This window comes from Filicampus tigris, chromosome 15, assembly GCF_054856515.1.
Source record: "Filicampus tigris isolate MCC_2025a chromosome 15, RoL_Ftig_1.0, whole genome shotgun sequence".
Lineage (NCBI taxonomy): Eukaryota > Metazoa > Chordata > Actinopteri > Syngnathiformes > Syngnathidae > Filicampus > Filicampus tigris.
This window is the reverse complement of record NC_141231.1, coordinates 3,349,648-3,363,073: the sequence shown is the minus strand read 5'-3', so window position 1 is coordinate 3,363,073 and position 13,426 is coordinate 3,349,648. Positions and strand designations below refer to the sequence as shown.

The following is a 13,426-nucleotide window of genomic DNA, read 5'->3' as shown; positions in this document are numbered from 1 at the left end:
TGTGGGAAAATTCATTGTGGTCTGGTGAAACCTTTTCGTCCATAATTCCCAAAAATGTTTGGTGCAAATGCAACACTGCTCATCACAGAAATAACACCATGGCTACAATGACACATGGGTTGTGGCAGCCTCATACTTTGGAGCTTCTTTACTTAGGCTGGAACTGGGGACTTAACCAAGGTGGAGGGAAATATGAACAGTTCCATCAAGCATCTGTAGGGTGGTCTGAAGAGGACTGTGCACAGGAGATGATGCCCCTGCAATCTGACAGATTTTGGTTGTTTTTGCAAATACTGCTCCAGTACATCAAGATATGCCACACTGAGACTCCCACACAGAAAGTCTGAGAGCTGTAATATAAGCCAAAGGTGATGCACAATAGTTAGAGTTTGAGGGTGTGCAATTTTATGCAACCCGCTTATTGTATGCTTTTTATTTTTCCCCTTAATAGATTTAATTAAAAGCTGTTGATGTTGTGGCACATCTGGTGTGATATTGTAAATTGGCTGTGGACAGAAGCTGTTGTTGAATGGATTGTGTGTATCTGTGTGCGTGTATGTCTCTGATGTTTACCCTAAAAGCCGACAGATATGAAGGAGTTTTTAAAGCGCATTTGTTTTCTGTGGAGGGAAAATAGTCGATTAATGCAGATTTATGCAGATTGGCTGGTTGGAATTCGATTGGGCAAAAGAGCCGCTGAGAGTCGAGGAGTGATTACTAATGGGTTTTTATAGCTGGACCAGAGTGGGCAGTGGCCAGCTAATGTGTGTCTCCTGGGTTGTGTAACAAGCGTTTTAAATCTTGGCTGTAATCACACACTGTTTGTATCCTGTTGCTAAAAGTCTGCTTGTTGCTTCCTGCTCCTTTACAGTATTTATGTTGGTTTTAATGTTCGGTTGGTTCTTACCATCTGTTGTGATTGATTATGGTGTTCTCTTGGATAAAGGAGCCAGTAGATGGCAATGGCATCCTAGCACTACGTCAATAAATAACAATAACAAGAAAAAAGCTCAGTGTCATTGTTTTAGTCTCCACAGAAATTGTTCATATCCCTAATTAAGACAGCAGTAGGAATAGCAACCAATTAGTTGAGTTCTGGACTAAATGTTTTTTTTTTTTACTTTTAATATCAACAAAAGTAAAACTCAACTTTATTAATATTTTAACAACCGTAGCTGTAACAAAGTATTGTACATAACCCTAATTAACGAAATAAAATATTCTTTTCTAATTAAAGTGTACAAGAGCTCACTTTACATTGGCATTTTGCAAACAGGAGGGGCAGAGTTGTATTCCCTCTTGTTGCACATGTTGTGTGAAACTGTTAGTAGATGAGAGAGAGGAGCAAAAATGAAGTCTCCAACGACCAGGATCGCAGATGCCGATGGCCGGAACACAGAAATTGTAATTTCGCAATCACAGCGTGCATGACATCATCTCACTTTTGCTTTCAAGCTGAGTTTGAAAGGAAACAACGTCCAATTCTCCTGTCACATTTTGTCGTCTCCCTTGCTTCACTTTACTTCATTTCAGCGCTGGTTCTCGTTCCTTTCTATTTCACCTCCGCTTCCGATGCATTTGACTCCACGTTTGTCGAAGCTCCTCGCCATTGTAGCATCATAGACAAGTGTCTGAAGTCTTAATAGCGCCGATAGTCTATGCTCAATAAAAATGGCGCTTTTGTAAACATGCTGCTGGGATGCAACAAGCGCTGATACTCTCCGCCAATGGATATCACGGCCTAAAATGCAGAAAACAGTCCACATTGGATTTATATAACACACAATGAACATTTAATGACAAAAACGTTTGGAAAAGCAAAAAAAAAATCAGAGAATATTAACAGCTGTTTTAACAGGCTGCCAATTTAAAGGTGCCATCTTTCATGTAAAACCATGCTATATTGTATTTCTTTTCTATTTAGTAAAAATTGAATAAAGGCCCTTTAACTACTCTGAATGTAAATCGCTCATGAATCATGGAGTCTTATTCATTATTAAAGCTTCATTTTAGGTAATATTTCAGTGTTTTAAATATGAAGCAAGTACAAAAACATCTTTTTTCAAATGATTTCTGTAAATATTTGTCATGTGCAATGTAGGGCTGTGCAATGAATCGAAATTCAATTACAATTGTGATTGTTACACTCCACGTTTACAAAATTGGCATAATCGTAAAAAAACTATTAATATTCATTTATATACAATGCATTGTTTGTTTACACAAGGAAATCCTTAAGTGTTTCTGAAGCAGGGAGGCAAAATGCTGTTGTCTGTAAGCAGAACTTTTAAAATGCACAATTACTAACATTTTTACTGGACTGTTCTATTATAAATGCACCCTTATTTGTCTCGGAGAAGCAGTAATTATGGAATTACTGCAAACATTTTACAACTCTTGTTCATTTAGGTTCTGAATTACAATTGAAATCTGTTCATTTAATAATTTTTACATTTTATTTATTATCTGTTATATAAGTCCCAATTTTTTTGAAATGATCAAAATAAATAAACGGTATGCCTAAGTCCCATTGAGTATAGTAAGATATGAGTAAACTCTTAACATTCATTCATGGGTTTGCCGTTAGATAGTAGTATGCAAACGACATGAAAGCTAATCAATCTTTTCTTGTTACTCTGGGGGAAGAGGGATTGCGGACGTTTTCACTAAATGCTTGGATTTTCCTTTAAATGTGCAGGCTGGCTTTTTATCTGATCGAGACTAAGATGCCCGCTGCTGACTTGGAAAAGACTGAAAGGCTTTTGATAGGAAAACAGTGTCAAATATTCCCGCTCAGTGCATTTGTGTGAGAGGGAGATTATTCGCTGTATATCTTGTAATTTCCAAAAGAAGCTGATTCAGACTCCTGCAGCATTTCTCAGCTCTTAGTAATTAGTGGTTGTTGAGAAGAATTATCTCCTTCAAAAGCCTTTCATAAGGCTGATAACCACTGAGTGCATGTCTGCTGTCAGTCATCTGAATTGCCTCGATTGAGCAGCAGATTATCAGGGTTTTGTAATTATTAGGAAGTAATTAAGACAGAGCTAAGGATTGTTGGTCTTAAATGTGAAATTATTGAAACACAGGGCCAAGAAAATATTGCGCTGCAGAGACAATGGCATATTACAAAAGAAAAACAAAGAAGCATAAAAACAAAACCATGACGCAGGTTTAGTGGATGCCGCAGCTCACTGAAAAGAAAATTGTCATCACAAACAAGAAATTGAAAATGAAACACTCAGAAGGTCAGCATGCACTGAATCAGTGAAAAGGTGAAAACGTTAGAAAAGGTGATTGATACTTATGTAAAGGGAATTCAAACTTGGATAGAAGAGGCATTCAAACTTGAACGGGCGCTTTAAATGTAGAGATTCGGCTTGAGAGAAAATGGTTTGACATGGCACCAAACAGAAAGAAGGGGGACTCCACTGAAGACAGAACAATTGTTATATTTCTTAAGATACCCCAGAGACAAGCAGTTTTAATTACTGTATAGCCCAACCACCGTTGTTAATGCACTCATAGGGAGGAGGTGTCAGAGGGTTAATGGGGAAGCTAATGGTTAGCGTGAAGGCTCTCCACATTCATTTTCCTTTTTTTTTTCCTGCTTAGAAGCTAATGTTTATTGTTCTGCAAAATGTCTCGAGACTGTCTGTACGGAGTGTTTTCATTAAGTGTGTTTTAAGCATCGCAAGGAGTCATTTTGGTTTAAGTGAAGTCTTAAAAGTGAGGGAAGAGTTATTTTCTGAGGCATAAACAAGTTTCCGTACACGTTTTTCTCTTTCAATATTTTGATGTTAATATCAGAGAAACATTGATAATTTAGTAGTCATACCCACTCAGACTGATGTTTCTGTAGTGGTTGGAGTGTAATATGTATGGATGTATAAACCTAAGGTACGCTGAATAAGTGTACTCCTCCACTGCCCCAGGAATAGTACAAGTGTGTTGTTCTTTAAAACCTGTGGAGGTAGGGGACAATAATGTACGAAGTTAAATTACAATCTCGGCCTTTGGGGGCAACATCTGCTTGGTTGCACTTTCAGTTTGCAGTTCTTGTCACACTGCTACCATAGATTTCAGATACAGATGCAGTACACAAACCTCTTTAATGTCCAATTTCTAACCTTGAGAAATTAGTTTAAATCAAGCCACTGATAGTGTAATGGTTCACTCACCTTGGTGACCAGAATGGGTTCTGCACTGGCAACCAGTCCAGGTCGTAGTCCGGCTGTTGCCCAAAGTCAGCTGGATAGGTTCCATATCCACAGGGCCCTGGATAGGATAATTTATTGATTATTATTACGTTTTTAAACTTATAGAACATATTCTAGAAGAAAATATGTTCGGGTTGATTTTCCCCTTTAACCTCAAAAGTATGTTTTCTACAAATCACAAATATGCTAAATTCTGTGAAGAAAAGGGTCCTCTTTTTTATGTCTTTAATTTGACCTCTTGGTTGATTTTACACACTATAATTCACAAGAATTCCATTCTGTGCTTTTCTCTACAGAATTCCTCTGTTCACCATCCTCAGGTTTATCATCCTCTTCATCTGGACCGAAACAGCAAACCAACAAAATTGTTGCAACGATCCTCTTCAGACAAGTTTTTCCCCTGGGTGACGTCACACCGGATACAACATTAAGGAAGCCTCTCATTAACAGGAAAACAAAGGGTGCAGCAACACAAGTAAAAGCAACAGTTGTAGCAACATAGAGTGCTCTGCTGAAATAGGAAAAAGAGCAAGCCTCTGAAGTCCTCAGCGCTCAAAACGTTCCATGAACTTTTAAATAAGCTCTTATTGTGTGTCCGTTTTTAACTTCTAAAGTATTATTTTTAATGAGCATCACCCTCATATTACGTACCGGTAGTTGTAATCAAGTTGCAAACTGCTGGACGGCCTTTGCTAACTGCTTAACTCTTCCTGTGCTCTCTGATGATTTGTGATGTCCGAATTTTGTTCAGATTAAATCAGGGTTTTTCATGAATTAATGAATTTACATGAATATGAAAAAGAAAAACTTATTTAATGCAAATTTTATAGCTTGACAGAACAGTCATGTACATTTTTAAGACTGGCTTAAATAAATGATTATATTCGCTAATGTCTGTTGATGCATTCACCTGACTTTGTCTCAATGTCGAGTCAGTTCCATATACCTGATTATTTTTATGAATAAGGGCGGGGGGTCGCGGCCTGAAGCGTACCCAGGTCAAGGGTGGAGGGTCGCGGCCGGACCGGCAAAAAGGGGTCAAGTGCCCATCTCCGGTAATACCTAGTAATGTACTAGCACTTGCTAATAGTACATGTACTATGTTTGCTATGACTTGATACTAGCGAGACATAACGATGGATGGCTGGCAAGCAACAGGCTGTGATTTATTGTCGCAAGCTCGTTTGGTGGGCTGTGTGTGACACAAGCAAGATCGAAACCTATCAATTGCATACCTGTTCAATTCTGCAATAAACATTTGAAACTCATTTACAGCTCCCGACTGGCTGCAGGAAATTGTAAACATGATAAGAAAATAAAAATATAAAGGTAGAGAACGGTATTTAATTGAACCCGTAACACACAGAGGAAAAAAGTAACAGCGCGATCGCTCTACCCATTACACCATGAGCTGGCATGACTATATTGAATGAACATGCCACGTCCACTGTCAATCAATATTCACTAGCATTCTATGATTGATTAAATATACCTTAGTTGTGTCTACTAGTATTATCATAATGTGACAGGAAATAACGCTAATTTGACAATGTGGGACACCAACCCACTATGACGTGTGTTCTCACTGCTAGCAGAATAAACAGACCAAGTAAGTTATCTCATGATTTGTAATTTACACCACGGCACAGCATCGAATTTAAAAAAATAATGCTAGGCTAATAATCGTATACCTGTATATCTTACCATTCTTCCATCTGAGTCTCGTCTCCACTCCATATCTGGTCGTTCAGGGCACAACACTTTCCCCATCCTGAGCATCTGGCTCCTATACATGTATGGTCCTTGTCAACAACCTCCTCTTCCTCCAACTCATCAAACACCTGGATCACCTCAGATGAGTTTAAAATATTGCTTTCCACGTCGATTTCTGACTGGCTGTGTACACTTTGCATGCTGCGCACTGCCGTTATTGTCTTGATCTGACGTTACATTTCCGGGTTGTCGCTCACCAGGATCAAACTTGGGGAAAACGATTACTTTGCCGAATATACCAAATATAAATGGGTTTTTTTATGCGTTAATTTTGGTATTATGTTTAATTACTTTAATTGGACTTCATTTGGCCTTTTCTGAAATTGTGTCATACTGGAGCTATAAAGTTGCACTCCGCAGAATTTTGCCCCAAAATATATTTACAATAGCCTTTTCATTTGACCAATTATGACTCACACATTATATAAATAACAGATTAACATTTTAGCTCTTCACTATGGGTCTTCATTAGCTGCTTGTGAATCTTAGTGCTCGCACGTGTGCATCACTTGGGGGCTGAACCTACCCTGTCCATACCACCTAATGACACTCCTGTGTGTAGGCATGGTACCCCCTATAGCCTACAGAGTGACCATGGTACCAATTTTAACTCAGTCGCTTTTCAGAAATGTATGAATGAAATACAGTAACTGAACCAGTCCCCCAGCAATCAGGCTGGGAAAAGGCCTTCAGAATTTATTTATTTTTTTAAAAGGGGTCCACAGTGTTATTGCTATGATCCTAAAACAAAAGAGCTCCAGCAATGTTGTATTGTGTTTGCATTTTTCTTTAAAAAAATGCTGGAACTGTTTCTTCTCCTTGTACTGGCTGACGCACTGGGCTCTGTCACTCCTTTTTTTGTACTCTCAATAACCGGATGGCCCATTTGAGCTCATGAGTTTCTCAACGGTCAGAGTGAAGCAGAGTGCGCTTGGAATGTATATTCGAACGCACCCACGAATAGGGAACGAGGTTTTTGGCAGTCCGAGCTCTGATGTTTTTGTTCTTTGTTTTTGTCAAATAAATTTCCCCCAAAATGCAACTTATGCTCTGGAGCAAGGTATAGTCTGAAAAATACGCAAGATTTCCCATCTCTACTCTAGTACAAGCACACAAGTCAAGAGATGACTGTTGGATCAATTCACCTGCACGGACAGCAATAGGAAGAGATGAGAATTAATCATCTGATTCAGCCTGAAGCCTGATGATTCACTGCTGTGGGATGTTTGTGCTCCCTGTGGTCTGTACTGGTTGCTCACATGTTTGTCACTGTGTGGTCAACACTTTGACGATGGTATTGGAGGGCAGCAGAGAATGTTTAATCCTATACTATAAGAGGTTTTCATGTGTGCGAGTGTGGTGTGTATATGCTACAGGAATATGTTTGCATTCACAATATGTCTTAAATCCAACAGATTCATTTATGTAGCCTAAGAAAAACTTGAACAAGACACTTGCCAGGAGTATGAGGCTATATTCTTCACAAACAGTCTATGTACCATAAAAATGTGCATTGCCATAGTAAATATCTATATATCTATAACAAACATTTCGATAAGAAATGATACAATAAAATACAACACTACTTTATTTATATAACACATTTCACAACAGCGACAGCTGTAACAAAGCACTTTACATACAACAACAAAATAGCAATAATATAACAAGTGTAAGCAATAAATTAACACAAAATACTATATACAATAGACACCGGAAAACAGCAGAAAAAAATGTGAGTCTCATGTCAGATCAAAATCCAAAGAATAGAAATGTGTCTTCAAACAGGTTTTAAAAAAGGACAGAGAGGTGGCTTGCCTAACATTTATTGGAAGGTCATTCCAAAGGGAAGGACCAGCAACAAAAAAGGCTTGATCCCCTCTGAGGCACCGCTTAGTTCTCGGTACCTTGAGCAGCAATTGGTCCGCAGACCTGAGGCTGCGGGAAGGTGCGTAGGAGTGGAGGAGCTCGGAGAGGAACGCCGGGGCGAGGCCATTTAAAGACTTGTAAACAAATAGAAGCATTTTAAAATGAACCCTAATATGCACTGGGAACCAGTGAAGGGAGGCCAGAATTGGTGTTATGTGCTCCACCTTCCGAGCTCCAGTTAGGAGGCGAGCAGCAGCATTTGGACCAACTGGAGATGCTTGAGAGAGGACTGGCTGGCTCCAAAATAAAGTGCATTACAGTAATCTAACTGGGATGTAACAAAGGCATGGATTACTGTTTCTAAGTGCTGATGAGAAAGGAGGGGCTTTACCTTAGCCAGCTGTCTAAGATGAAAGAAGCTGGACCTAACAACAGCGCTGATTTGCAGGTCCAATTTAGGATCACTGTCCAATTTAAAACCCAAGTTCGAGACTGTTGACTTTAGATATGAAGCCAGGGGTCCCAGATCAACAGGGTGGGATGTAGAAGAGCCACTGGAACCGAACACCATAACTTCTGTTTTATTTTTGTTGAAATTTAAGAAATTTAGTGACATCCAGGCATTGATGTCCTCTAGACAGGACAAAAGTGGTCCAAACAGAAAGCGTCTTTTTGGCTCAGCGGGACATAGATTTCACAGTCATCCGCAGAGCAGTGGAAGGAAATACCATGTTTTCAAAGAATGGAACCCAGGTGCAGTAAGTACACAGAGTCCTGATTTCACAAACGGGTTCCGTGCCAAAAGAATACCGTGATCCACCATATCAAATGCTGCAGTCAAAATCCTACAAAACAAGACATACATAGTCTCCAGTGTCATTTGCCAGGAGGATATCATTAAAAACACGTAACAGGGCTGACTCTGTGCTATGAATCATCTTGAAGCCTGACTGGAAAACATCCATGACATTACGCTTGTTCAAGAAAGATTTTAACTGTGATTGCACCACTTTTTCCATAATTTTAGAAATGAAAGGCAGCTTGGAAATGGCTCTAAAATTTGACAGCACACCTTGATCAAGGCCAGGTTTTTTAAGCAGGGGTTGCACTACAGCATGTTTAAAATGTTAAAATGTTACGGGACTACAACAGAAGACAGGCTGCCATTGATAATGACCAAAACCGATTCACCAATACTTGGGAGAACCTCCTTAAAGAAGTGAAGAAGAACGGAGTCATAAGGGGAGCCAGATGGCTTAATATGGCAAACCACATCCTTCAAAAATGTCAAGAAAATCGCCTCAAAGGAATCGAACACTGCGGAACTTGGAAGAGTGTTCAAATGTGGTGTTCGAAACGAGAACCTCAGATGTAACAACCTTGTCAACAAACTGCAAGAATCTATCGCATATTTCAGGGGATGAGTTCCTGTTTAGCTGCACCAGTACTCTCATTAAACCATGGCTCCGGTCTTTGGGCCGTTGATTTTTTTTCATGGAGCCACAGAGTCCAGAAAGGTCAAGGCAAGATGAATGGAAAGTGCTGAGTTCCTCTGTGTTTGAAGAGGGAATACAAAGCCGATCACAGGCATCACAGAACAAGCTGGCAGTGAGGGGGTTAAACACTTGGCACCTTTGCTCACTGGCAGTAGCTTTGACAGCACAGGAAAACATTACATCAAAGTGCACAGTCATATGATCAGAAAGCACATTGTCCAACACTTTCAAATTTGAGACCGATATACCAAAGTGTGTCCTTGCCTGTGAGTGGAGCCAGACACGCACTGCACCAAATTGAAAGAGTCGATGAGTCTTAAGAAGTCCATTGCCAGTGTTTTTTTCAGGACAGCACACATGAATATTAAAGTCCCCCGTAAACAGGATGCAATCATATGGCAGCATGATATCGGCAAGAAGATTCGAAAAGTCATTCAGAAACTCGTTGTTGTATTTGGGAGGACGGTATATGATGGGATGGCACTGACAACTTCAAAGAAAGAAACTAGGAAGTGCTGGGGTGCAGCAATCTACCTGTAGGCATGTTGACAGATTCCTTGACTATTTGATTGTGAAGAAGTCTGACAATTGTGTGGAATTGATTGTAAAATGAAGTCATTACAGAAATTGAGACCACCCAGCAACCAGCAGTGGGGCTGTAGCTAGACATCAACAAAGCCTTACATTCATACAGACCTCCACGATAGACAGTCTACCGGTAATATCTATCAAATTTTGTATTGAGAGGAGTGTTCAAACTGCATCCATTAAAGACTTTACACAGAAAATTAAAGGGTGCAGATCCCTCTTTGACATTCTTTAGCTTTTGTTTATCAAATGACAACCAGTCAATCAGTGCAGGCAAAGCAATTACAGCATATATGTAACCAACTGCGAAGGACAGGAGGGACCTGCAGTGGGTGGTGAAAGCAACAGAGTGGGTGATTGGATCTACACTACCCCCCCTCAGAGACATTTACACAGGCTGACTCCTGCGGAAAGCAAGGGGAATTATTAAGGACCACTCCCATACCAGATACTCACTTTTCTCCCACCTTGCCTCTGGAAGACGCTATAGGACTATAAAGTCTAGAACCATGACGCTCAAAAACAGCTTTTACCACCTGGCTGTGAAATTCATCTGCCACCCCACTCCACTTATCAATCTAAGGACAACCCCATCACTCCTTCAACAGTTGCAATATATTCAACACAAAAGCCAAATGTAAATAAACAATGACACAATTGTCTAGTACTAGAACATCATTCCCAAACTTGAAAAACTGAAAAATTGTCTACCCTATGAGTAATTGTGCGTTTTTGGTCTTTTACTTTTATTTGTGTCTACAATGTTGCTAATTGTGAAGTCATACTTATTTTCATTGTTTCTAAAACAGTGACAATACAATTATATATATATTTTTAAATATAGTATACACGGACCCAAGGCTATTTTAGTTAACAAAAAGTAACATCATAACGAAAACTCCAAAACAAAATTACAATCCTGAGCATTCCTTGGACCGTGAACAACATCAGTTTGAAAACGACGGCCATACCAGTATCACACCTGTCTAAAACCTGATATTATAAATGACAGGATATAGGTATGTTACAAATAAATTCAAACCATCTATATATCAAAATAGAGGACATCAATGGATAGAAATGTGTACCACGAATAAAATGAGCCAGAGTTTGTAAGAATCTGTTCAGGACACTTTTTGTGCCATGAATTGGCCCAAATTGACTTGTACAAGAATCAATGTAAGTATATGAGGATTTTGTAATTATGAAAGTTTTTATTGAATTGTGGGTTCACTATTTTAATTTTATAATACAAAATACATGAAGTGAAAAGTGACATGAGTGACACTTTTCATCAACAATATGTGAGTATAAATGTTTGCCATGGGCCTCCAAATGACAAGCTACGATCCTGGACTGAGACAGCCAAAGTGTGCTCATTCGCAGCTCGTGCGTTGATGATGCGAGGCAGCTCGGAGCTGCGACAACCCTGTGAATTGCACGACACATTGACCATCGACACTTCATACATATGGGAAGAAATTTATTTAACAAATATTCACACATATATATTTGTGATTTTAACGCGTTTTTGAGATCTACAAATATATGCACGATATTCATGTGTGTTTTGAAATCCACAAATATATGCATGATTTTTTTTGTGTCATCACGATTTGGCTTATTTATACAATAAATGTCTTCATACAGAGTTTCTCAGTCTATGATTTGTCAGGTAGGCTGGTTGACAGTGTCAATCAATGGTTGGAGTCCAGCCATGGGACTGCAAGGAAGCACTATCAGGTCAAAGCCAAAAGGTAAACAAAGCTGCATTTTTCGCACAGATAGCGTTAGCAAACAAGTGGCACCAGCGTTGGCCTCTTACAACCAGCAAATACTTGAATGTTCAGCTAACCGTCTATGTTGGAGTGTGCTTTATTAGTGTTTGGCAGAGGTTGGCAATCGTCAGTGCTTTATAGTCCATTTATGAGTTCTCGTTTATATTTCAGACCCGCCCGGTCGGTCTAAGTCAGCCAAACGGTGTCGAGAACAGGCTTACCTGTACCACGTCACATGCAGGTGCCGCACTCCTGACATGCAGCCAAACAAATAAAAAAATAAAACAGTGTTATACCTTTCACAGATGCCCTGCGACTGGCTGGCGACCAGTTCGGGGTGTAGTCTGCCTTCGCCCATTGACGGCTGGGATAGGCTCCAGCAACTCCCCGCGACCCTATATAGGATAAGCGGTTTGGAAGATGATGACCTTTCACAGATGCGTTGACATGTGCCACATATTGTTTTCACTTAACCAATCTCCACGCTGTGTGTGTGTGTCAGTTGTTTTTATTTGATATTTTTTTCTTTATTTGGCGGCATCTGCTTGTGCAGCGCCCTGCGTGTGACGTGAAAATTATTGTCTCGACGCCGTTTGGCTGTCGCGGGCGAGAGACGGACTGAGTCGGCCGGAAATACAGACGGTAACTTAGGGTTCAAATCCTCGCCCCTTCATCATGGAACCCACACAAAGAAGTTCGTATGATGCATGTTTTAAGTTGAAGGCCATCGAGCTTGCTGTCCAGGAAGAAAACCGCGCTGCTGCATTTCTGTTGCAGTGGTCCTGTCAGGCCACTTTTACGTCACAATCAATGTTTTTACCAAAAAGTAAATGAATGAAATCAGTGCAAAAATATTTTATGCAAAAACATAAAATATGGTTTGTACTGATTTCATCGCTATTCACTGATCATTCAGCAGAAGGCATTTTGTGTATTAGAGTTTTATAAGAATAAGTCATGGACACGTGTTCAACGCAGCTTTCAGATATAATTTTCAAAGAGTGAGGTAAAAAATGCAATACCGTTTCGATGTAGTATAGTGCTCGTATCTTGAACATTTGTGAAAAATTTAACAAAACAATTTCTTGGATTTTTGTTTTCAAATCTTTGCTACAAAAACTTGAAAGAGCTTTCAGGAAGTATAAATTGTGTTTTCACAATGTCATCCGTCGTTGAAAATGTGTGGAAATGTGAATATTACTTTGCAAGCCAATTTCTGATTCATGTGCGCCCTAAAATTTCAGGTTAGGGGCCACTGTTCTCCGAGTAATAAAATTAATCTGGAGCCCTGCTCCTTTAATAGAACAAAACACAATTGATTTGAATTGATTGAAAACCATTTGATCTAATTTCCTTAATTTGAACATTTAATACTAACATTGTCTTTTTTTTTTTTTTACTTAAATGAAACAAAAATAAATGTTTTGCCTTGAAAATAAACACTATACCTAAATGAAATACGAATCACGATGACGGGGGGAAAAGAATACCTTTGTCATATATAACTCTTATAACATTTATCCCCCCAGAAAACCGTAGTTCCTTTGAATAAAGTCCCTTTTAACTGGCATTTAAACATCAAATATGAGGGAAAACAACAACAACAAAAATAAGGTCCACTATAGAAGTTTTATTTTTGTTTTCATCAGTCATCTGACTTTAATCAAACACTTGAGCTGACACTCAGCTGTTGTGATCTTATCTT

General features: G+C 39.3%; 1 protein-coding gene and 1 long non-coding RNA gene across 3 annotated transcripts in view; one reads left to right on the top strand and one right to left on the bottom strand.

The window, feature by feature from the left end:
- The window catches only part of mbd2 (methyl-CpG binding domain protein 2), a 36,900-nt gene extending 31,792 nt beyond the window's left edge, over nucleotides 1–5,108 (top strand). For both annotated transcript variants that reach the window (XM_086053907.1, XM_086053906.1), the window contains one exon: nucleotides 4,514–5,108. In XM_086053907.1, coding sequence (XP_085910033.1) covers nucleotides 4,514–4,625 — 112 coding nt within the window. In that variant the 3' untranslated portion in view covers nucleotides 4,626–5,108. The remainder of the gene's footprint in view (nucleotides 1–4,513) is intronic.
- Nucleotides 1,118–6,152, bottom strand: LOC147135156 (uncharacterized). The gene is made up of 3 exons (XR_015089877.1): nucleotides 5,922–6,152; nucleotides 4,179–4,275; nucleotides 1,118–1,741 (listed from the first exon to the last, which is right to left on the bottom strand). It is a non-coding gene; the product is annotated as an uncharacterized LOC147135156 (long non-coding RNA).
- Between the last annotated feature and the right edge of the window lie 7,274 nt (nucleotides 6,153–13,426).